At 41.4% G+C, this 26,326-nt stretch overlaps 1 protein-coding gene across 2 annotated transcripts in view; it reads left to right on the top strand.

The window, feature by feature from the left end:
- LEKR1 (leucine, glutamate and lysine rich 1) overlaps positions 1-26,326 on the top strand; it is a 55,404-nt gene that overhangs the window by 13,760 nt on the left and 15,318 nt on the right. For both annotated transcript variants that reach the window (XM_040566994.1, XM_040566993.1), the window contains exons 3-5: positions 4,369-4,488; positions 5,130-5,305; positions 8,099-8,284. In XM_040566994.1, coding sequence (XP_040422928.1) covers positions 4,369-4,488; positions 5,130-5,305; positions 8,099-8,284 — 482 coding nt within the window. The remainder of the gene's footprint in view (positions 1-4,368; positions 4,489-5,129; positions 5,306-8,098; positions 8,285-26,326) is intronic.

The following is a 26,326-nucleotide window of genomic DNA, read 5'->3' as shown; positions in this document are numbered from 1 at the left end:
CCTGCTGTGACAGAGACTATGTAAATTGCAATTACTGAGGATGAAATCAGCAGCTGGAGTGGTAGCTCTGAGAAATAAAACCTTAGGTTTCTTCAAAGGTGAATTTTGACCTGGTTGTGACAAGGCAGTCATCTTTCTGTCACTATTTTCCAGACCTGTTCCAGAGTTTTACCTTTGCTTGAACAAAAATTATCCAGGTTGTCTTCACAGCATACTTTATATTTCTGTTGCGTTAATAAAGATAACAATTAACACAAGACTTGAAATGACTGTCAGCTTACATGAGACTTAACAGAGACCTTCACGAAAAGCCTACAGATTGGTTGCCAGAGATAACTTCCATTTGCAGTCAAAGTGGGCCATACGCTAACCTGCAGTCCACAGGTGAATGATTCTGTAGTGGCAAACAAAATCTGTGAAATAGCCTGGTCTTAACTTGGATGGTCTAAAGCTGATCTCACTCATAAAGGCGCTGTGTACCACGTAGCCTGCAAGAGGGTTGCTTTTTCAAATCTTAACTTTTGAGAAATGCGGCTTCTTAAATTTGAACAGTTGTGGTAATTGTCACTACTTTTAGGACAATTAATATATTTGTTTGCTGGCAATAATCCCTTGCAACTTCTTCGGTATTTTCTCGAGCTATTCTTTTCATTGCCGGCACTAGTAGTTAACATGTTATAACTCAACTCCCACTCTGTGCAGGCTTCCTCCTGTGTTCACAAAGAAAGTATGCTGGCTGCAAAGATTGGAAGTTAATTTTCACAGTTCATGCAAAATACAGGACAGAGGACAAGACCACTATGTTCTCACACCTCTCTTTTAATTATGTCATCTAATGATCTGTTGAATTCTTTCCTTTGAGCTAAATATCACCAAAATAATATGCTTATTTTTTCCTCCTTCTTTTGGTGTTGAGAGTAGACAGTGCAACTGTCTTGCATTGTCCGCATATATTTTTGTGCAAACAATGGAAAAATACCAATAATGTCCCTTTGCACTTTGAGTCTGCAATTCTATGCTAACCTCACTAAATCAAATGTTTGGAGTGGGGAAAAAAAAGTCTGCGTATTTGGAAGTTTCATTTTAAAACTATAATCCCAAGAAATTTATGGGTAGGTGTGGGCAAATTTTCCTAGCAAGGTAATGCTAGAATTTTCTTCATTTTTAAAGTTATTTTTATTTTATTTCATTTCAGTGATCACAGTTGAGCCAAAACAACTTGCTTTTTAATTACCAGATGTTCAGTTCTGGTTTTGACAGAGCTCTGCAGATCCAAGTTTCTTTATCAGGACTCCTATTTTTTTTAAGTTTGCATTTTGGTGCAAATGTGTTATAGATGATCCATCTGATAACACTAGCTGATGCACAGAAAAACAACAGGCTTTGTTGTTTATTTTTAAGCTATAAATCATTTTCATTTTCTTTTTAAAATTGAAGCAAATGCTAATGTAATGCTTCTGCCATCCTTTGGTTTTGTAAAACACTTGCGGATTCAAGTATTATTTATTTACTAGTGACAGTGAGTCACTAGTAGATAAATAGATCATTTACTTTTACAGTTAATCTAGTGTGGGTAGTGTTGAAAAGGACTAGTTTTTAAATTACATGTCCTTGTCATTGTGCTTTCAGGAATAGAAGAATATACTATAATAACTGCAGCTAGCAACTGAAAAAGAAAACCCCTACTGTAAACTGCTAATGAATGTTGTATGTGGTGTTGTATGTGATATTCTCTTTGCACATGTTACACAGGCAGATAGTTGGGGTCAGCTATCTGATATTCCTGTATGGTTCCATTCATTTCATTGCAGTTGTGGGAATAACCCAGGAGTCACTGAAAGAACAATATTTTAAATTTTATTTACACTGCTATAGTTGTGCTTGAAAAATACACAGGTCAGAACCACTGCTGTAATGAAGAAGTTCAAAAGGTAAATTTTAGAGGCAAAGATGAATGCATAGGTCAGTTTATCTATTCCTTTGAACTGGCCGGCTGTGTTTGCTGGGGCACGAAGGTGGGTCATACCCTGTGCGTGCAACAGACCAGCACACAGAGCTGTGCACAGCTGCGCAGTGATGGAGAACTCCCAGTGCCCCCGAGGGGCCACCCACCTTCTTCTCTCCTGCAGGCAGGTGATGGTGGAAAAGAAATGCTAGGTTAGCTCTCCTGCATCGTGGGCCCGTTTTATTTCAATATGTATTTACAGAACTATAAGCAAGTCCAAGGAGAAAGGCACATGAAGGTTGTTCAGCTACACGTCTTCCATAACTTAGAGATGGCGTTAGTTTGTAGACACACATAACATCCAGTAAGTGGATTTAAAAAATAAATGTAAAAAATTACAAAAAACGCGGTGCTAGCGAATAAACTGAACGGCCGTAGCAGGCATCTCTGCGTGTTTCCAGGGGCTGCAGGAAGCTGCACAACTCAGCCCCTGCTCTGTCCGCTGCGTCCCGTGCCGCACGGAAAGGGGAAGGCTGGGAAGTCCCACGGGCAGGGAAAGCCCCAGCCGGTCGGTGTGCTCCGCCGAGAGACGGCTGGTTTCGTTCCCGCTTCTTCGGGTGGGAAGGGTGGCGAGGATGGGGCACAGCCCCTCTCCCGGCTGGGTGTCACGGCTGTGTGACGTGCTGCTGCTGCGCAGCGCCGAGAGCGGGGTTTTATCACCTCGTGCTTACCGGGTGCCTCGGCTTGAATACTCCTGTACCTAACCAGCAGCACCTGCCTTCTGTTTCCGTTCACCTTTCCCCTAGCACAGATACTTGGCTTTTGCAGTGTCATAATCTCATTTACATAGACATAACTGAAGTACGATGGGACAAACATTAATTTGCATTTTTAACGTGCACGTTATATTTGTGAGTCCAGATAACGCTAAGCTCCTTTCCTTTCCCAGTCCCAGATTTACGATCTTTCTTTGGTGTCAGATTTGATGGAACAGCTTAAAGCACAACCCACACTGTAATTTAAAAGTCTGTTGTACGCTGTTGTGACGACACAGGAGAAGACTTTTCAGTCTGTGTAAGGCAAATACTTAAAATGTGCTGTGACAGCGTCTCCTTCGATCCTCTGCTGTAGGGATGCTGCTTGCAGGCGCCCCGAGGAGAGCCGAGGCTGTGGCACGACCCGGCGCCCTGCCAGGGTTTGTCAAATGGAGCAACCACACTGTGGCCTTCCCACCCCAGCTTGTGGCCAAGAGTTTTCTCAGCCCAAACGCTGCTGATGTATTTTATTTTTATTTTGCTTCCTGGAAGGAAGAGGGGGAGTGAAGAGAAATCAACGCAGACTTTCTCTGGTATATCGTTAGTCTAGCTGGGAACGTAGAAACCTAGCTCTAGTCCAGAGCTTAACTCTTCCCTAAGGAAAATACAGGAAAGTGATCTTACTGACTGGACATTTTAGATCAGTTTGATACCCGTGTGATTGCTTGAGTATGAACAAGTAACACTTGGTGAGAACATCTTTGTGGAAAGCTTCTCTTTAGACAGAATATATTGTGTGTATTTTTCCATGATTATTTGCTGAGCACCGCTAATTCAGCAATACACGAGAACTAGAATGTGAAACGAGACAAAAGAAAACGACCCGTTGGGATTCGTGTTTCGCAAAAGCCTGAAAATGCGAAATAGATGAACAATCAGAATGGAAAAAAAATACAGTGCCGGTAACAAAAAATTTGGTATTTCCTGTTGGTTGGCTTTTGACACGTCCCCCTGCAGCCTGGGGGAGCTCTCTGTTTCCCTTTGCTGCACGCCCGTGCAGTGGTGCGCACAAGGCACGCAGGTGGTGGTGGTGCCTTGAGTTGCCCTGCAGGGGTGAGGTGCCTGCTTGTTCGGCATTGCAGCGTCAGGCCCTGTTTTACAGAACAGCGTGTGTTTTTGGAGGATGAACGATAAGGACTGATCTGGGGGTTGATGCCTCCATATGTTGGAAATGGCGTAATTCTTCAAAAACAGTTACTTTTGATATACATACCTTAATTTAAGAATGAAAATTAGCTGTGTTTTTCATAAAACCTCTTCTTTCATGCCTTTGAGATTAAAAACATACGAGTAAAAATGTGACTATAGTTTAAACAACTGAGTAGTTCTGTGTGGCCTCTGTGGATAACACTGCATTCTTAGTGTATTTGTAACAGCCCGTGAGCTGATACCCATAATATGCTTGCACATGGAAGCACACAGTATTATTTCGAGAGTGTTGCTGAAGCATCTCATACAGTGGGCTTAAGTTAGATTCTCTCCATTTGAAGATCTGGTACGTCAATCTGAAAAGGCAATTATCATAGGAGGGACGTTATGCACAGTGGAAACAAAAGTTGGAGATTGGTTAATAGCGTGAGTAATACTTGGTTTTATTTAAATCTGTAGAATAACAAACCTAACAAAGGAACTAAAAACCAAACAAGATGAATTAAAAAATGTGAAAGAAGATTTGCGGTATTTCCAAGAAGAAAAGGAAGCTGCCTATAAGCAATCACAAGTGCTCAGGTAAGAACCCAAACAGAAATCCTGGAGTTGTGGCTCGTGCGGTGTGCCGTTGGTTGAGAGGATTCAGTGGAGCTGCAGGCATGGCCAGGAGGAATACCGTGAGAGGGAAGTGTTTGTAACCATCCCAGTGTCTCTTGCTTTTCCAGGATATGGTGAGGCACTGTAGTGTTACCAGAGGTAACCAGAAAATGCCACTCCTGATGGCTGATACTGTTAGCAACAGGCTAAGTTCTTCACAAATTTAAAATCATTAAATAGCACTTAAAAGCAAGCATGTTCCACTTTTAACACAGTGGAGATACAGTATTTCTTACATAGGTTGTCTGTGAGAATTCAGCATAAGCTTGGATATATAGTTACTTAAGCCTTATTGCTCTGATTTCTCAATAAAAAGTAATTGTACAATTTCATTTTTACATATAAGTTTAAAATGAACATTTAGAAGGGTGAAATTTCTTACAAATTCAGTGTTCAACATATTTCATTCAGTGAATTGTTGTAACCCAATATGCTACAAAATATCACATAACAGAAAAGTAGTTATCAGGTTTACTTTATCAGGTTTATAAATAATTAAGATAGTTTGTCATGTATATTTGCTTTTAAAAATGTACTTCTGGTATTACTTTTCTGTCTTGCAGAAATACATTGGAACACCATTGCTCAACTCTGAACAAGGCTGTCTCACTGTTTCCCTTTATCAGAAGTGAACTAGAAAATATTAAAGAAGTCGTGTCCAGTAATCTAGAGAACTGGGCTGCCCTGAAAGAAGAAATTTTTGTCCAGATAAAAACCGTTAGCAAAGAAGCTTTGACAGGTAAATTATCATACTGCAATAACTTCGGTCAAGGCGAAATGTTTTTTGGTAGTTGAGTGTACCACGGTAAATTTGAAGGTAAAATCAATTAGATAATTTCTAATTCTAACATTTAATTTGTCCAGATGCAAAGTAGTACAGGATGTCACGGCACTGTGTGAACGGCGTTGAACTAGTCTGGCTCCTGCAGGATTAGTGTGTGCGCTGCTCACTGCAGACTGACATTGAAGTAATATAAATACCGTGAATGTGTGGATATGGAACATAAATAATATAAATTCTTACTGTGTGTAGATATGATTGCAGTGCAAAGGCACAGAGATATTTAATTTGCTGTGTGTCTCCTGTTGCCAGTTTTCTTCCCTTGAGCAAGCCACTGGTGTAGGCGTTGGGTGGTCTCCAGTACCGGGGCCACCGCAGGTGAGCAAACCTGCACCTGGCACCTACTGACTGCCTCCTGCTGTGCCTGAATAACAGCATTTAATCCCCAAATACCACTCTTTATCCGAGGGGGCTTTGGAATTGAAAGGGGCATGGAGCAGCCCATGGGCTGAGAATAATTCAGTTGGCCCACAGCCTGCTTCCTGCTCAGACAAGGGCAGCCTTCAGGAGAAGAGAAGCTGGGAACAAGTCACAACTGGTGGCTTGCTCAGGAAGGTCGTACCCAGCCCTCAGGCTGGCAGTTGGACTTGAGAACTCAGATTTATCCTTGAAAACCGTTTTTGCTTTGCCTCAGTTAAGAGATTAGTTTTGCTGAAAAAATTATGCAGTAGCATAATGACAGACTGCACCATCCAGAGCATCCAAATAGGCCATGTGGTGGCTTTTGCAGCTTTAATGGTCTTTGGACACAATTTCCATATATGTGTTCCTGTCCTTACAGTTTTTCAGTGTGTTCTGTATCAATTGATAAACCAGTATTTGGTCTGGAGCTTAGTTTTATCAGGGTTATAAGGTAACAAAGGAGTAGGTGAGCTGACATCACTCTTTCTGTCCTTGTGAGAAGGACTGTGAGGGCACGGTGGGCAATGTGCATCTCCCAAATTGCTGTGCTGATGAAACTGTCTGCACCCTGTTGTAAACGCATAGCTTAAGTGAAACCTGCACGCATGGAGTATCTCAGAAAGTAGGTAGCTCCATTTTAAATAATGGCTCCTGTAAGATTAGAGGTAGTTTTTAACGTGTCCAGCAATTGCTTTTCTCACACAAGGAAGAAGTGAGCGGGGCATCTGTGCTGCAGGGGCGAGGGGACTGCATCCCCTGGGGCAGCCCCTTGGTCCTGCAGGGGGCTTGGGGCACTCAGGCTGCTGCCTGCTGGGACCAGCGTGGTGGGAAGGTTGCTCTGTGGCGCTCAGCTGCCGTGCGAACGATCGGGTTAAATGTCAGCACCAGTATCTTGCATTTTGATTCATGACTTCATCTCCTAATTAGATTGAGCACAGAAAGTATTGTGTGTTCCTACGAATTCCTCTCTTCCTGTGTTCTCTGTGTTCTTTCTAGTTAATAAGGAGAGCATGTACATGCTTTTCTGCAGACATCTTCAGGTTCAAGGAGTTTCATAACATTGTAAAGCATCTTTTTCTTTTACTTTACTGTTATTTGCAACAAGATTTTCAAAGCTTTTCTACATCAGATTTTCAGAAGAAAAAATGTTGCATAAAGCGCTACTCTTTATGCCTAGACCAGTTTCCTTAGTTAGTTTGAAAAAAAAAAACAAGCTATAAAACACTTGTGTATGTAAATTATTTAGCTTTGGTTAATTAGTGGCAAATAGGAGGAGGTATAAGAAGTTAAAATCTTTTGGAATTTACATCATTTAGTCTAACAATAAATCCATATAAGTGTCAAGTAGTTAGACAAGATAGTAGATAATGAAAATGTAATTTAAATTTTGCACTTAGACAATATAAAAATATGTAACAGCTGACTTAATGATATAATTAGGCTTCATCTACCAAGAATGTCATCACTAATATAAATAAAAGTGATATAAGTTCTTTGGACAACTGAACATTTAGGTCTGTAGTTGGAGAGGGCATAGGAAAGAATTGCAACTATGGGAAATGTTAAAGGGCACTTATCAAGCTAAGCTAAGGTCAGGAAAAATTATGAAAATGTAGGAGATCCACTATTCCCACCCCGATTTACTTATGTACCTTGCAGTAAAAACTACCTGGGAAGCTTCCTGGGGACTGCTGCTTTTCCAAGTTGAAGAGCTGATGAAAGCTAGAGTGAAAGAGCCTACCTTTAGTGTAACGGATTGCTTTAACCGCAGAAAGGAGGAAATAAATTGTAATACACATGCCCAAACATCTTCTGAACCAAAAGTTTCACACTGAGCTTTGGCAGAAGCTAACCCCTTTGAGATATTTTCTCAAATTAATTTAAAAACAAGTTTGCAAATGTTTGTGTATGTCAGCAATGTTTCGTGTATCTCCTTGAGATAAAGTTTGGGTTCAAGTATTTGTCACTTATGATTATTTCATTTGGAGTACATACATTCTAATTTGGTATTATGATCATAGAGGAAATATGTATTATTGCTTAGAATAAAATCTATATGCTTGTCAGTAGTATCTGTTTGGCTAAGTACAGGTTACCCATGTGAAGAGTTATTGCACAAGGCGCTTTCTTTGGCCCTCTGCTCTCAGCAGGAATGTTGCTATGTCAGTGGCTTACACCGACCCCTGCACAAACTAGGGTTACTGAAGTCCTGAGGTCATAAATCAGGTGAGCTGCTTTTTAATGAAGAAGGTAAATTTGACAAGAGGCTATATGATTTTTTCTCCTCAGAAATACCCAAATTGAATCAAAGGTTAGCAAAATCCCAGAGAGAGAATGAGTGCCTTCAGGAAAAGGTAAAACATCTGACGCTGGTGGCCGACATGGTTGAGCTGAAAACTCAACAGCTTCAAACTTCTCTTCAGCAAGGGAATGAGCTACAAAGCAGGTGCCGTGAGCTACAAAAGGAAACATTAGGTAAGAAAATTTTGATATTCAAAGCAAACTTCCAAATAAAATGAAATGCAGAAATATTTGAAGTGTGTAAGTTCTGGCTGTTACTGTGAGTGCACTCAACAGCAGAACTCAGGCCCTGATAAAGCATGGATGTTGCATGGTCAGAAAGACAGCATGTCAGTCTGAAGTCTGTCACCCTGTTGGAAACACAAGGTAATTCTCAATAACAAATAGAATTAAGGAAGCGAGGAAAATGATGCAGATGGTGGTAATACTGTTATGCTGTTACCTGTCAATATGTAAAACGTCAGGGAGAAGGCTCTGAGATTAAAATCAAAAGAGGTGCTCTCATTTTGATTGGGAAGGCCAAACTGATCTATCAGCATCAGAACTGATAAACGTTAGCCTAAGCCAGTCTCTTTTCCCCTAGATTTATTGAACTTGAATCTGTCTAATGATTTGCCCTTGATAGTTTGTCTCAAGAATGAAGAGTCCTCTTGAAAACTGTAAGAGAAGTGGTAGCACTTGGAATTATAGCATCTTGCGAGCTTTGATGAGACAATGACTCGTTACAAGAAGATTATTGTGTATTTATGTTAGTATCTCTTGAATCTGTTGTCTTTATAAAGCAGTATTGTATTTGTGGTGCTGGCTCAGAGACATTTTAAGACACTCAGAACGTACAGAGGTTGTGCTGTTCCACACATGGCTTTGAGTCATCAAATTGGCACTGTAATTACCTCGCTGCCTTATGCACAGTATGTAATTTCAAGTCTAAAGCAGTAGCTCTCAGTGCTAGTCATGATAAAGGAATTTCACTGATCCTTCGATAGCAGTGATAATATCAAACGTGAAACTGAAGAGGGGAAGACCGCAGTGACTGTGGAGGACTCATCACCCAATGAGTTATCAATCCAGATTGCTGAGGGCAGTCTTCATTTCTGTCACTGGATAACGATACTGATAGGAAAGCTCCAGATTTGAATGCCAGATATGAGCAGATATCTGAGCAGATATGAGCAGGTAACTGTACAGCCTTCTCCAGGCACCATCCACACAAGAAATAAACTTTATATATCTTCCTTTTTTGTGGTATTTATTCACAGAACTGACTTTAAATGAGTACAAAATCAGTTAGACTTGGCTCTGAGAAGCTTCTTCTCTGTGGACTGTTCACAGTGTGCTGTTTTGTCTGGTTTTTCTTGGGGAGCTACTGAAGTGAACGTAGTGATCCAGTGTCTCAAGATCTTGTCCGTGACGTTTTCTGGTAGGCTCATTGTCTGATCATAGCTACATCCTGTTTCTTAATCCTCTGTTCAGAGTAAACTCTGGCAGGCAGGATCTGGGGGGAGGGCTGCCTTAAAAGTGTTTAATTGTCAGTAATTAGTCACAGTAGCTCATTCTGAAGATCTAATTAGATTGGAAGAAAGGCATCAATTTTATTTCAATTTCATTTTTCGAGAGAATCTTGAACACAGTGAACACATCTCAGAAAATGTGTACCTTTTTTTCTGGCTTCTGTGTAAAATCACTAGGTGAGATTTGAAGAAAGCATGAAATAAAATACTGGGAGTGCATAGATGGTAATTGCTGTGTTGTTTTTTTCAAGAAAAGTAACCGATATTATCTGTACACATGCATATATATATAATATAATATGTCTGAGATAAGTGCCTAGGTTTAAAAAAATAAATAAACCAAAACCCGAAGTAAGTTCAAGATAACATCACTTAATAAGATAGAATTGAAGGCATTAAGTAATTGCACAGGTTTACCAAATCAAGTTGCTTGCCCCAAGAGCATAAGGTCGCCTGTGACTCCTTATGTTCTACTTGAAACTGTTTTGAAAAAGGTGCTCAAAATGCATTCATTTCTGTAGAAGAGACAAGTGTGTTTCTTCTCCATTAAGAGATTTATGTTTTATCAAAATAATCTGTGTACATGTCTAGCTGCCAGGTTTGACTATTACAAAACCACAGTCTAAAACTTGGAAGTTGTATACTTTAGAATATTCTTTTTTTTTTTTTTCTTAATATGTTTTTCTGTCCTTATATACTCTGAAGTAACCACAGAGATTGAGCTTGGAGGCTTTTGCTGTACTGGAAATTGCTCGAGCAGGCAGTATCACTGAAAAGATAGCCAAGGTGACTGGCTCAAAAATAGCACAAGAGTTGCAGATCCTGCAATAAGACTTAGAGCAGTGATTTATTAAGTTGATTAAGCTTTTCTTTCTCTTCTAAAAGGGTAGCACAGATGGAAGGTTTGTTTGGTCCTTAGTGTGGTCTTGTGCCATGTAAGGAAAATGTCCTAAAGTTCATTAGTACAGCAGTCTGGGTGTTCTACTGGAAGTGCTGAGAAATTGCAGTTATTTGCAAGTCAGCTTGAGGATGGTTGGCCCCAGTACTCTGTACAGAATCTGTGCACCAGTGCTTTGGTCCCTGGTTGCTACCTGGTTGCTACCTGGTTGAGTATTGTCATATTTTGGTCACATTGTTGTGTTTTCTAAGTAGCAGTGGATACAGAAGGCTTGTTTTGCCCTAATACCTGATTTTCTTCTGTGCTCAATATAACCAGCAAACTTATTTTCACTTCCTTTTTAGGAATAACTTATCCCCTAACTTTGTATAAATAAGCACAAATAACGGTACCTCGTAAAGCAGTTACAGACCGTTTATTACTTGTCTTTCTCTAGAAACCTGAGTGGGTGTACTAACTGACTGCCTTGAGGAAAACATAATTACGTTTGACATGCATTTTTCAGGTGCAAAAATTAGTTGAAATAAAATAATCTCAGTGCAGAAATAGCTCCTTCTCAAGTGCACTTTGACATTCCATTTGTGTTAAAATGCCTTTTAATTCTCTGTATGAAATAAGAAACTCGTGGGCGGCACAAGTTAAATTGCCACTGGAGCTGTGCAGCCCGTTGTAGTTCCTTCCTCAGAGTAAGCACTGAGAACACTCCTGCTTACACTGCTCAGGGCTGAAGATTTTGCCTTATATACGGTGCCACATTCGATATATCTCAGATAATCTCACACATTGCTGAGTGAAGTGGCTGTATGTGAGCATGTGGGAGCTTGGTGATTTCAGCGGCAGTTCACATGCATTCTTGGGAGCTGGAGTGTCGGCACTCGCTGCTGATGGAGGAAGTCTAAAGCCTGTTTAATTCAGTATCCTGTCCTCACCACTGAAAATGGCGTGGTTCAAAGGAAGGTACAGGAACTCTACAACAGCAGTTATGAAATAATCTGTCATCCTTACGTGTCTCATCCTGATCTAGGAGGTCATTGAATCTAATAAGACAATCTGTTAAGCTTTGAAATATGTGGCTTAATATCTTTACATAAGGTGTATCGTCACATTTACTCTGGTATGAAAATTACACAGGGTTATCATTAGAGTTCCCCTTTCAGTTTTGTAAAGCTGTGAACTTCACAGGTTCCTGTAAATAAAGAGTTCCATAGTTTGTTTACATGCACTGGAAAAATACATTTTCTTGCTTAGCTTTCCCCACATTTTAACTCCATGGAGAATTGCCTTATTCTTGTGTTAGAAAATGAGAGAGAGTTGTTCACAGTCAACTTCTTTTAGGTTAACCAGTGTGTAATATATTTTTGTGATACTTGCATGGCTTTATGACCCATACTCTTGAAAATCTGAAGTTAGTTCCTTAAGTTAGTACACTGCACCATAACATCACACCAAGCAGTTATAGTTATGTTCTAGTTTTTTGTCTTTAATATGCATAACATAGTACGTTAACTGTAGTATACGTATGCCACATCATGAGCAGGTTCAGACTAGCTCACACAGGGCACCTCTACTTGTGCTGAAAAAAAAATCCTTAAGCTTACAAAGAAGTTTCTGTTCTAGAGGCCCCATTGTACTCTGTGGATCTTCTTTCTTTCTTTCTTTCTTTTTCTTTAAGTATTGTTGTATAAGTCTACCAAGATTGCTCAACAATTGCTAATAAAACATCATTGTTTTCAGTTGCTTAGAATATTACCAAACTTAACTAATCATTGATTTTTGAATGGTAGTTACACAAAATGGGCATAGCTTCAACAAGGGTAAGATGGGTGGAAATGTCACTGGATTTTATGTTTCAATCTTACTATGCAAAAACTTTGTTGAAAAACCCTTGGACCTTCTGTTCCTTGAGGAAGGACTTTGAGTTGGTGGGGTTGACAGTATTCTTGATGCAGAGGGCCATGTTGAACTGATGTCTAAGCCTCTGAAAGCATTAAATATCTATTTGTTACTGTGGTGGCCAAACTCTGGTGTTCTGGCTCCAGAACACCGGGCTGAGCAATGCTTTCCCACGCGTTACATGTCACCATGGTGCTGGGCAGTGGGACAGAAAGCAAGGAGGGATGTGGTGGAGACCAGCGAGGAGCAGGAGTGAAGAGGTTAGGGCGTTGTGATGGGGAGGCCAGGGAACTGTCCTGTCAGTAAGCCAGGGAGCGCACGCTGAGCAGTGGGATGCAGGTCTTGAGTAGCTGGATTCTTTGATCTCGCAGCAAGAAAACAGTATGCTGCTATGTCCTGAGCGACTGTTTGGTAATGTGTAGTTATCAAGCATGAAAAAGCCATCTGGTATTAATTTTTTGTTCAATTCCAGCACTTACCACAGTCAGTAATGCAGGGTTTGTGCGTATCTTGCATGCATCCTAGACTGTACGCTTGGGTTGCTCAGTGAGGCAGCATGGTCAGAGCCATTTCCCTTTTGACTTGAGACCTGCAGTCTACTGCCCTGCTCTCCTTCTGAGTCATCCCCGGATCTGTGGTCACTGCAGGGAATGCAGTTCATAGAAGGAAACTGGAGCCGTGTCCTAAAAGAAGTAAGTTGCTCTGAGTAGGATAGCCGTGCTGCGTGGTGCCTGGGAGGAGGGTGCTCTCAGCAGGACATGTCAAGCAGCTGAAATGCCACTTCCCCAGGCTTCGTGTCGTGCAGGGAGGAAACAGCTACCAGATGCTGTGTGGTTTAACACAGCAGGTACAGGAGGAAAAGTGAAAGAGCTTTTCCTTTTTCCCGCTGGCCTAGTTCCAGCTGAACCTGACGGCTGACATGTTCTGTTGCATCGTATATCCTCAGCTGAGTAACAGCCCCCACGCACTTCACAGAGACTTCAGATTTTAGTTTCCGTTCCTCTATTGCCAGTGAGTCGCGCGAGGGAGGGCAGCAGGGAGGGGAACACACAGAGCAGGCTTTCACTGGTGGCTGGAGTTTCACTGGAGCAGATCCAAGACACCGACAGCAGCGGGGCTGCAAGCCAGCCCCTGTCCCTGCCCGGGCTTCACCGTCCGGACACACCGCTGCCTTCCACCTGCAGCCCATCACCGGGAGCTGATCACGTTCTACCAAGTGAAAAGCTGATGGAAAATGCCCCCTTTGCCTGCTTCTGATGAAAATTTTTATTCTGTCCCCATACATCCCGTAGATTTATACCTGTATCAGCACTGCCGGTGGATTTCGTTTCTATGTTTTTGAGTTTCATGTTCCATATTTGTCATTTAAGGAGTTGCACATTGTGGTTTCTTTAATGATGGAGTTGAATCCCCGTCTGATGGCTGCCTGGCAGCGACTGTAATTGGTACCGTGTAGTGGAGCTTGTGAGCATGCCTCCTTTGGCCTTTATGTCTTCCATCCTGCCTCTGGGCACCTCCGGCAATAAGGAATGCTCACTGAATTTTCTTCCAAGCTTTATTAACAAGATTTGGAAATCTTCAAATAAGTTGTTGACCTCTGTAGGAAATTGCAGAGTAAAGACATCTTAATCAGCCGCCCAGGCGGTGGGTATTGCGTCTCGGGGCAGAATGTAAACTTACCATTAACTTTCCCTGAGCTCCTCCCCACAAAAAAGAAAATGATTCCTTTCATCCAGACCCCTTCTCCAAGTTAATGTGGAGAGGACATTTATGATTAATCTCTCACCAGTTACACTGCTCGTGGAAGTCAACGCTTAGTATAGGCTGCTAGAGATTTCTGGTTTTGATGAGAGACAGACTGGGATTTATTGAACTAAGTTATCATTTCTCACTTCGGTGTAATACCAGTGAAAGTAAACACATAACCCTTGAAAGAAAAAGCCTGAAATGTTAGAATATTTTGAAAAAGTTTTATCCATGTTTACATCTTCATTAAAACTTTTCCACAGTTAACATTGATAGGAGACATAACTAAGAACTGCCACCCAAATTTTTGTGATAAAAATAAAGCAACTGTTTTTGTTTTTTTTTCTTCTTGCCTACTTCAAAAGAATATTTTAGAAGCTGCTTGTTTGTGTAAATAAGGAACCTTGAAAACTTAGTGCTGTACAGAGGTACTTCTTCTCTCAAGAAGCCTGGAAAGTGCACTGTCATGTGATCTCTCCTGCTCACTCTCTTTCTGAGTGTGCTTTCAGAGAAGAGGGGCTAACAAAGGAAGGGCACGTAGTGGGTTCACTTTAAAGTTATCTCAGCGGTTAGTGCGACTTCGGATTCTCCAGCATCTCAGCAGCATAACACTTGAGCAAAAGGGTCACTGTGACCGCTGCTCGTATTGCTGTGCTGTTTGACTCACTATTTACTTATTTTGCCTATGTCAGGTTTCGTTTTCAAACTATGTATGATACAAACTTGAAATAGCAGACGTTTTCTGGAGAAAACATAAATACAATGTCATATGTGGAATTCATACAGAATATTCATACTGCAAAGTATTAATGAGCTAAAATCCCAGCTAAGCAAGTCAATGTGTTAAGTGAGGCATTCTTTTTAATTGTTATTAGTAACAAAATATATCAGTTACTTAATAAACCAGTTATTAATAAGCAATAAAATGTGGATATCCAGGAGTTTTCAAGGCAAAAAGACTGCTAGCTCAGGCATTTTTGTTCCTCGCTTTCTGAATTGATCAGTAAACCACAAATCCATACACAGCTGAAGTGGTCTGTCTACATAGAGCACATTACTGGATAGGGGTAATAAAGCTGGATGACTCGGTGATGATAAAAATCTATTTCTCTTTCTTCTTGAAATAGAAAGCATGATTTTATTCACGAAACAAAAATCAAATATATCTTACCATTGTATTAAAATAAACTAGTAGGAACAAACAACACATTTTTATTGTCTCACTTGATCTTAGTGAAAATCAATTCCAGTTAGTAGGTTTACACCATGTAGTCAGTGTGTATGAAATCAGTCTGATATAGAGGGCCCATGGCTTTTGGTTTTCTTTTTCTCTTTTTCTTTTTTTTTCCCACAAACTATTGAAGCTAATATCCCTTTTTGGTTCAGTACTGAAGTAGTTCTGTGCTACAAACAAACAAACAAACAAAAAAAAAAACACAAAACCACCTGGATATATTATGTGTTTTGAAAGGATTTTCATTTCTACAACCAACATTATGAGGATTCTTGTTTTGTATATTTTTGGTGAATTGTAAATTATTGCATGTTTCGTATGATAGCAGTCATTTGCAAGAGCTGAAACTAAACCGTAGTTTCTACTATTGTTTCTTGGTTCTCCTGCTTCTCGTGACTTTATGAAAATTACCTTCATGAGTTATATTTTGCTGAAGAGGTGATTCGATTGCTGATCTCATACCACTTTTCAGAGTCATGATGCATCATCTGGTTAGCTAGAGATGACAGGTCCTGAAGAATTCTCAGCTAAGGGCAAAGTCTGGTGAATAATTGTCTAATCAAATAGACTGAAAAAAAAAAAAAAAAAAGATAATGCCTTGTGATAGTGTCATTGCCTATATTCCTGGGCTTGGGAGCAGTGGAGGAGCTGCAATAGCACATGCTCCTAAAAGATAGGAGCTAATATCCCTGCTGTCATTTTTATTGCTAGCCTAATCCTTTCCTTCACTTAATCATAGATATAGAATATTTTTTCTTCACAAAGTCATTGCATAACCTATTTATAGTTGCAGATTTACCTCTGTATGGATTTAAATTGCTGGCTATGCACATGAAATCTGTCTTTTAAGGCTTTTGATGCTACTGCTTGATAGTCTATTTAAGTTACTAAATATAAACTTAGCAGTGGTCTGCTGACATAATAGACTAATGAGAGATGATAGAAAAATGCAGGCAGCTGTAGGAGTAGCTGGGAAGTTTAAGTGGGGAATGTTAACACTCTTCATGGAAAGGAGGAGTGGTATTTTCATGTACATGAAGTGTCTCTAACAGCACTTTAAAGACTGCTTTGAAAATCCAAAGAGAGAATAGTTTCCTGTAGTTTTAGGTAGGCTGCAGTTCAAGTATCCCCTATTCATGCCACAAGTACTGTTGAAATAATTTTCTGTCGATTCCAGCTGCGATACTAAGAATTTGAAGGGCCGGAGCTGGGGAATGCAGTTTGGTGTTTGAACAGGCTGTGACAAACTGGTTAGACCAAGCAATGGCTCATTAGTGCTTTTCAGCAGCCTTTTGAAATGGAAGAGGAAATACATGACTGTGATGGAAGGAACAGCATCCTCTTCTCTCCAGAGAGGTGCCTGGATAGTGCTGTGTTGGAGCGTGATTTCCTTGAGGAAGAAGGGCCGCTCTTCACTCCTGCTTCAGGAAAAGCAGGAATCCTCATTGAAGGAAATCTATTGATCATATTTTGTTTCATCTGCTTGGCCTAAGCACTGACAAAAATATTTGTCTCCAAGGAATTAGTGTCAGAACTCTTCTTACCTTCAGTTCTCCTAGCCAATAGGTAAGTAACTCAGTGTTTAGACTCAATTTTGAGACATAGGAGAAGGTCTGTGGGAACAATTCTGACTTGCACCCAATTACTTCGGGTTTGAAAGGGCAGGAATGTATGCAGAAACTTGGGGTTAAGGGCCAAATCTTTTGAGACGTTCAGCAAATACCATCTAGGCAGTGTCTGACTCCAGAAGCGTCTGATGTAACACTGGTTAATGTGTCCTGTGGAGCGGGACGGAGAGGGAGCAGGGCGTGTTGTGATAGCATTGTCTCTGGAAATAAGCACATCAGAAGGTCTTGGAAGAGACTGCCACCGCATTTGTGGTTTGTTCTTTTCAGGGCACTGAGGGATGCTATATTTGTACATTGAAAAAATGAGAATCTGGTCCCTTCTCTTGCTTACTTTACGCTTGTTTTATATGCGAACATGAAAGAGCTGATGTGCTAGTTCAGATCAGAGGTCCAGAAAGCCCGCTCCTGGCAGTGGTCAGTAACATGTGCGTAGGCAGATAAGAACCAGGCACTCCTCTTCTGGCACATCCTCCCGGTTCCTGGCAGCTTTTAGTGATTTAGAGCCTTCCCGGTGGCACTGGCCCCCAGAAGGGATGTCAATCTATATGGCTGGAGCCCGTCCCTTCGCTCTTTCCAGACAGGTTTGTGCTTGTGAATCTGTAAGGCAAAGTACTTTATCATCCATACAAAAAAATAATTTTTTCAGAGAACATAGTACATGAAATACTATAAATAAAAGCAAATAGTTCTGTTCTGTGCAGGCAAGAACTTTGAGTATTTAATTCTCTTCTCTAGTTTCCTTAAAAAATATAAAGCGGGGCGAATTAGTCTGACGGTAATTTTTCATGCATGTATTTTATATTTATCTCACAGCTTCTCTACTGTGTGCATTAAATAAATGTACTTAAAATATCTGTAAAGTGTACATCCTGATTTGCTCTACCATTAATATTCTAAGAAAAATTAAGTATTTTACCCTTTTTGACACAAGTGATCGGCCAATATTCGGGGCGTAGTAGGTTGCTACAGAATGCAGAACTGGTGATCAATTCAAGTAGTTCGGTGTGATTCTGTTTGTTGCTGAAGAAAATCTGCCGCCTCCCTTCCCCAGAACACCGGAGGAATTCAGCGGCAGGAGCTGGGCTCCAGCCACGGGCCAGTCTCAACCACTTTCTCCATTGCCAGCTCCTGCCTTCCCGGCTCAACTGCCCAGTGTTTCCTGACCCTGCGTTTGAGCTCCTGTTCCACCCGATCCAGTCTGTGCCTGAGAGCTGACTGCTGCTCTCTGCTCCCAATGAGGGACGTTTCTCACAGCCAGCACCCTCGGGGAGGTTTCAGTCAGTCCCCAGCACAACAAATATTATCTTGGTCTCAGACAGCCCAGGGAGTGGCTCACGGAGTACTTGTGTTCAAGAGGATTTGGGCCAAGTCTCTGAAACAGATTATTCCTAAAATGAGATTAATTGGACAACGGAAGCCATATCGTGGTATCGTGGTGAGAGCTGGGCTTGTCCCAGCAGCCATCTGTAAGTGCCCAAAGGGGAGGTAGGAGAGTAGAAAGGGGCGTACAGTAAGGCAAGGGACATCGGCTGCAGCCTGGGGCTTCAGGCTGGACGTCAGGAGCAGCCTTGTCGGCCCAGCACAGCACAGCACGGGCAGAGGCTGCCAGGGGGCTGGGGGAGCCTCCATCCCCAGAGCTCTGCAAGACTTGGCTGGATAAACCCGCAGGTCATCTCTGCTGGTTTTGTCAGCAGCAGGCTGCACCAGCAGCCTCCAGAGGTCCCTCCCAGGCTGAGCCTGGCTGAGTCACACTGAGAACATCATGAAGCTTGGTAGAAACAAAAATACTTCAGTCTGCGATACCTGCACCTTGCTGCTGGTACGTGTGTGGGTATTTCTGGTCAGCAGGACTCGAGGGCAACATGTGCAGCCTACACAGCCTTTCCGCTTCTCAGGGAGCTTGAAGGGGGCTGCCCCAGCAGGTCTTTCTCATCGGTGACCAGTATAATGAGTCAGAGCTTGTTGTCTTTAAACCAAAATATCTGCCAGTTTTTTCCCCAAAGCAAGCTTAGATGAAGGGAAAACAAAACTAGCTTTTCCCTGTGCTGTTTTTATGTACCGTAGTGCAGTGATGTGGTGAAAAGTGGCAGTTGCACTTGTTTTGGTACAAATTGTCTGTTCCCAGACGGGCAGTGGGAAAGGGGCTGTATTTCTGAAACTGGGAGCAGAAAAACTTTGTAGGCATGCATTTATTCTTAGGTAGGCACAGTCATTTTAGACCAGAGACTAGGTGGTATGGGGCACATTCATACCGTGACCAGCACTGAGGTAGAACTGAGCTGTGAGTTTCTGCCCGCCAGCCCCTGAGCTGAGCTGGTGCTGCTACGGCAGAAGGGGCTCCAGCCGTCCCTGGGGTCTGCGTGTCTACGGCAATGGGACTGTGCAGTGCCCGGGGGCCTCTCCAGAAACTCTGAATTACTGGCAGGTAGTCTTCCTTTTCTTACGTGTGCAGAGGACACTGTGCTTTTATTTAGATGAAACCAAAGTTTTCAGAAAGTATCCTGGATTTTTTTTTTAGTAGGATTTGCAGGAAAAGTAGAAAATTACATAGCTTCATCATGCATGCTTCTGAACTGATATCATTGTGAATCTGTTACAAATTAGCCGGAAAATTGATGGCTTCCAGAGTGGCTGCTTACCCAACGTGGGTGTAGTTCACAATGGGTGGTTGTCTTGTTGTTTCTTTCTTTCTTTCTTCCTTTCCATTTTTTTTTTCCTCTGAAGACTTTACTAGTTGTTGCTATTTGTGAACCAGAAACTGGAACCTTCACTGAACACCGTGCCATTGGCTGGGCATCTGGAAAGGACTCAAACTGGGTGGCTAAATTTCTTAAACCCATTTACTTAAACCCAATTTCTTAAACCAGGCAGACTTCATGCTCTATGTTCTCAACTGTGGACTGTATATCTTAGAATCTGCCCAAACAGGAGGAAACAGCGACCAGCTGTGGTTCTTCAAGATGCCTTTTCTTTGTGTATCTTCCATGCTGTGCCTCCTCGGTCTCTGTCTGTATCACAGCAGAGCCTCCCCTCATGGAGAATATGATACTGCTAAGATACAGAGGTGGAGGTGAGGCACCCTTTCCTCTCATCCACCTTTTGTATCTGTTTGAAGGCAGGGCTGGCTGCACGTGCTGCCTGAAAGGTTATTGTTGACTGAAAACCTCTGCTGTCAGAGAACGAAAAGGTTCAAGAGCCACAGCTGGCCTCAAGGATGGACCTCAAAGAACCTCCCTTGCTCTGTTATTTCATGAAATAGGCATCTAGTCACAAAGAAATTCTCTAATTGTTACATTTTTGAAAGAAATGTTCATTAAAAAGAGTAAAGTTTTGTTAAAAGGTTAGTTCTTCTCTGATAAATAGTGAAGTTTTATCTTGGTCAAAAGAGTTGCTACACTGAATTTCCGAGTCTTTTTTCCCCTCCTGTAATGACTAGTTTAAAAATAAAAATAAAAATGGAACAGAACAAATGCTACCTGTTCTTTAAAAGTAGGGACTAATGACAGTAAGAACAATCAAACTATTTTCTAAGGTTTCACCTACTAGCCAGTAAAAGCTGTCTTTTCTTTGCTTCCTGGAGTATGCTGGTCAGTGTCTGGAAGGTGGCTAGTATACACCTAAGAATTCAGAACACCAAACTGCTTTCGATGTTATGAAAAATTACTCTGGAACTAAGATTTGTGTCTATGGTAAGATGTAATGTGAATCACAAAGATAGATAATGATAAACACAAACAATACTGAGATGTATTTGGACTGAAGATTCTTCAAAATGTGATGCTACTTAAAACTTTAAAACGAGTATCAATATTACAAAGCAGGAATGCTTTTTGTTCTGTGTTTTACAATAAGCTTTATTTTCATTGCTGGAGAATGCTTTTACAGAAGTATTTGAATATAGTGTTTTCTTTATTCAGTAAGTTTTCAGCTGAAGTTTCCATTTGTGTTACTATTCCACTTACTAGTTTCCTCAGTTTTCCTGTGTCCTTCAAACTTGGTAGAAGACTGTGTTACGTAGTCCCTGTGGGTGTGGGTCTGGTCCCTCAGACTTTCTACTAACAGCTCCTGTTGACTTTGGTGGGAACTCTCTCTAGAGAAGACTTGCAGAAACCAGCTGTATAATTGAATCCATCTATTCCCTCATGAGAAACTCCTGCCCAATGCTCAGTCATTACGAAAACTTCTCTAAACAAATTGAGTACAAGAAGAAACAGAGCTGAAAGACCACCCAAAGTACCAGAACCAAAATAAGCATTATCCTTTTCCTTTTTTCTCAACTTGTGTTCATACTCTCACATCTAGGAAGAGGGGGGGAAAAACACACACAAAAAACAGTTGTTTATAATTGCTCAAAATCTTCTATAATCACAGAATTAAAAAAAAATAATCATCGAAATCAGATGTTTATGAAAAGCTGCTCTGTAGCAGCCATCCCCATGCAAAGAAAGGCAAAGGGCTCTCTCCTTTTTGTGTTGTTGATTTACAATAATTCGATCTTTACTTAATCTGTTTTAATAAAGCAGTCACATTGCAGCAGAGTTTGTTGTTGTGAATTTTAGATCATTCCCACATGTTCTGTCTTAACATCTGCTTGGTGTTTGAAGCCAAAGTTTCCCCTTTTTCTGTAGGCATCCAGAGCCATTTGCTTCTTAAGCCAACGTCAGGATGAATGACAGGAAATTAAAGTTGAATTATGTAGCTTTGGAGAAGTGTACAGAACAATACATTACAACAGAATGCCCAGTTGAAGAAAATAAAGTAAATGAAAGTAACTGCAGGTGGTCTAATCTGTCCTTCATGTACTTGGCCATGACGTTCCATCCTTGCAGAAGGCCACGGTGCCAGCGGAGAGCCGACATGTCGCGGCCTGGCCCGGGGCCTGTTGTGCAGTTCTTGGTGCAGACAGCAGAACTTGGGTTATAACTCAGTGACTGCATGACTTGCATGGCTGATTACAATGGGGGTTTCGTCATAGACATTTTTAAAACAGCTGAGAGGAAGTTTTGGCAAGAACACTGTCACACAAACACAATTTCTGAATAGCAGTGCGTTGTTGGTGATTTATCTCTAGGGGTGCTGTTCAACAGCAAGCCTGGATGCTCAGTGACTGGGAACTGAGGGAAAATATGGTTGGCCTGCCAGGCAGAAAACTGGAACAGTAAGAGGGCGTTGTGAGATTATAAACCATTGGTTCCCAGTGTTGCTGACAAGCAGTTATGCTGTCCTCACCATTTGTCATGGCCCTGCACCCGTACTGTCATACTTGGGGCAGTGTTGAGAGCAGCTCCGCGGAAGAGCTTCAGAAGCCTTCCATCAGCTGTCCCCTAGTCTAAGCAGGAAAAGAGGAGGTACCAGCCTCCGTATCTTCTTCCTGCGAAGAGTCCGGGTCAACAGTCTTCAGTTGTTTCTAATTGCTGAGTGCTCGTCCTTGGTCATGCCCAGCTTAAAAGTGATGCTACGTGGAATACCGAGAAACTGTAGTGTCTGAAACAATATGATTTTTTCAGGAAAATTCCTTCCTAATGCCTGCAAAGCCACCGATTGCTTAACACGAAAGCATGCAGTCATAGCATGGTAAGGAGGGCTGCGGAGTACAGATGAAAATACGTTGAACCAGGTTTTAGCTGAACGGTTTGAGCAGGGTTGCGTGTGCTGTTAAATAGGATTACTGCCACCAAGCAGGGGGGCCGGCAAAGAGCTGTGTGAGGAATGCCTCTTCAAAGAGGCGACCGACTGTTTCTTCCTCGCCTCGAGCTCTCCCAGCCGGGCTGCTGCCGCGCCGCGCTGTGTTTTATGGTGTGAACATGCTCTGTGTCTGCTGCTGCTCAGAGCAGTGTTTTGGGACGTGTACGTACGGTATCCTGAGAGGCTTCGGCCTCCCCCCAGCCAACTGCATGCCCACAGAAGCGGAACCGCGTGGGCCCTTGCTGCTCTCGCTGCTGCGCCCACACAGAACTACTCTGCTTGTCTGGAGAAGCAGCAGGGACTGGGACGCGGGGGTGAGGAGGCCGCGTGGGATGGAGCGCAAATGGAGTTAACTGCTGCCAGACCTTAGCTTGATGTATGTGTGAGGCTTAGTGTAACTGCTGCCAGACCTTCTCGTTTTCCACTTCTTTTCAATAATGTCATGGGAAAACAGGCCTCACCACAAAGCTAGAAATATCTTCTTCCTATGTCATGAGGAGAGTCTGTCTCCATGGGTTTCTGAGGCTTCCTGCTAGTCAAAGTGCCAAGGAATGGTGTTCTCAGGTTGAGCTGTACCTAGCTGCTCCTTTTGGTCCTGCGGGCTTCTGAAAGTTTAATGTAAACGATAAGTACTCTCTAGTCACTGAAGCTTTAATACAAATAAATTCTCATTTACATATTTTATGAAATGGGAAAAAAGAAATTGAGTTGTATGGAGTTTGATGGAAATGCGAATGTTGGCAGTAACTCATAGCAAGCTGCGTACTTGAGCATGCCTTGCTGAGCGAGGGAGACCTCCCATGTCCGCTGGGTGCCGAAAGGTCCTTTGCTCTGCTGGCAGCTTTCTGAGGACTGCCAAAGAGGTGAGGTGGTGGTGATTCACCTGGAAATGGTCCATCAGTGCCGTTCCCAGCTCCAAACCCTCTCAAATATATCCCTTGAACAACGGATGCCAGAAATTGTTGGAAAGCCAATAATGTAAAAAATTTAGGTATTTCTAGGAAGCCCTGATTTCCAGACAAGTTTTTATGTCTTGTATGATTCTGTGCAAGGGGTTTGTGAATATCTGTGATCAATAATGTCTGTATTAAAAACCAGCAAACATTTGCTCTGTTCAAACATAAGGAACTTATTTCACATTTGTCAACTAGACATTGCAACAGAATATTTAGAGCAGTGGTCTTAAGCTTTGAATTCTCTTTCTTTTGCTGTTGTTTTTTTTGTTTTGTTTTGTTTGTAATTATAAGGTGTTGGTTGTTTTTTTTAGTAGTAATATTGCTGTCTCAATTCCCTTAATCCAAATTATTAGTAAGTTTAAAATGTTTAATACACTGCAGAAGGAAGGAAATTCCTACAGCTGTGTTGCAAACATAAGAAAAAACAATGACTGGGAGTGAATAATTTTAGACCTTCCCTCCAATTGACTGTTCTCATGGCATGTTGTTTCTTTCTTACTATGTGTAGTTCTCTGTGGGGGTATCTATACATACTATTTATCTGTGTGATGCTGATCTAAGATATACAGGATGATTAAATACGCTTTTAAAATTTTCTCATGAAAACTGTTCTTTCCAATCTGTTCAAAAATTGCATTTTCTGTTGTGTCTCATCTTCCATGGTTGAATTGTTTCAAGGAGACAAAAAACAAACTGAGATGACATCACGTCTGAGGCAGCTCACCATGGGCACAGTGGAGAGCTATCAGCATCCCCTGTGTGCTAAAATAAATGAATCGAGTAACTCCAGGAGGACCTACAAAGTCCAGATCTGTTGGCTTCTGCTAGTCAGGGCTTGCAATGAGCAGCAGTGCTCAGTATGAATCTGTTCTCATACATTTAAACATTTAAAGGTTTTTTTTTCTTTTTTCCCGAATATCTACTTACACTCTTCCATTTGCTCATTTAATTATCAGTGGAATCTCACTGATATGGATCAGAATAGAAGCTGATTCAACGTTAAAGGATTTAGTGACATGGCAATGCCTCTAAACAATTGCAAAAATAAATGCAGCAGTACTGTGTCAGTATTTTTGTCTTTGAGATGTATAAACACAGTGATAATAGTATGTTATACAAAAAATATTTTATCTGTTTTGTCTTCAGGGGCAGGTATAGAAGTTGCTTCTGTAATTCACTTCCACTGACTTTGGCAGGAGCTTGGTCAAACCAGAAGAAATTTTAACTCCCTCTTATAAAGAAAAATTCTTTATAAATGCTGATTGTTTGGGAAAGCATTGTGCTAGTAGTGCGTACTTTACACTGCATGAACCTGTGTGTACTCCCACTCTGGGATTACCCATTGTCCCAGTAGTAGCTGGAAATGACTGATACCAAAAAAAGCCCTTTGTTTCAGAAACCTTATTTCCATTCAAACAGGCATGTAGGAAAAGTTAAGAAAATTAATTGAGTTCCAAAATCACAAATGATAACTTCAACCACATAAAGCATCTTGGAGGATGGATGAGAGAGCTTTGAAATCAGAGTTTTCACTGTGGATGTAGCTGTTTGCCTCCAGAGAGGCAGTCCACTCATTTAGCTTGCTGTTGCGTTTTGAGGGAAAATCTTGTGTTTTCTTCCATTCCTAGATTTGGTGCATTGTTCTATCGTACACTTTTTTCTATGTAGTTTATAATGCTGCCTTTTCTGTAGAGGGAACTTTAATTTCAGGTCACCCTTGTGTTTTCTGGAAAGCCTGCTCTCCTTTTTCATGAGCATATTCAGGTGAAGTGAGAATCAGATTACGTTCATAAAGATGGGAATCAGATTAAAGTGCATAGTGCTTTGTCAGTTTATAGGGTTTAAATTGTGAAGTTACGACTATGCCTATGATTTTTTATGGGGAATATTGTGCCACACACAAAACTCTAGATGAGATTTCTTTGGCATGGAGCTGTTTGCGAAGGTTGAGAAGTTTGAACTATTTGTTATTAAAGATAAAACGATCTAATACATGTCACTATGGGATTATAAATCAGCTTGTAAAATTAGTTTGCGTTTGTAAGCAAATGAACAGTCTTACTTGTAACAGGTGAGAACATTCATTCTGTTTTCACCCTCCTGTATTTTTGCATAGCCCATGCTCATTACGTGTGGGCAACAAAGTGCTGGGGTCCTGTGCTACAAGAGCAAGCTGACGTCCGTCTGTCCTGCAGAGCCCTGCCTGGGGAGAACCCGGGCTCCTTACAGGGCTGGAAGATAATAAATTAAAGTGCTATGTTGTCTGCTAGGAGTAAGTTTGTCACTTTTTCACTGAAGTGAGCCTGTGCAGAAGGAGTGATACTTAACAGCACTTTAATCTTTGCACTGTATTTTCTTTGGAAGTTTTTTTTTTTTTTTCAAGAAAAAAAAAAGATAGTTAATCTAATGATACACATGAAAAGGACTGGGATGTGTACTGAAAAAAATGCAGTGGCTGTTTGAAACTGATAGGTGATGTGTTCTGAAAGATAACATTTAGATAAGAGAGTGTAAGACAAAATATATAGTAGCACTAAGTCAGTGTCAATATTTTAGACGAAGTAGCATTAGTGGCTTATTTTCCTATCCACCTTCCATGCTTCTTCTCAGCCTTATGTACAAATGTGTATATGATCGAACACATTTGTATTTACATTTAGTTGAA

Source organism: Cygnus olor, chromosome 9 (assembly GCF_009769625.2).
Source record: "Cygnus olor isolate bCygOlo1 chromosome 9, bCygOlo1.pri.v2, whole genome shotgun sequence".
Classification (NCBI taxonomy): Eukaryota; Metazoa; Chordata; class Aves; order Anseriformes; family Anatidae; genus Cygnus; species Cygnus olor.
Note: the sequence above shows the minus strand (reverse complement) of the source record. Positions and strands in the feature narration are given on the sequence as shown.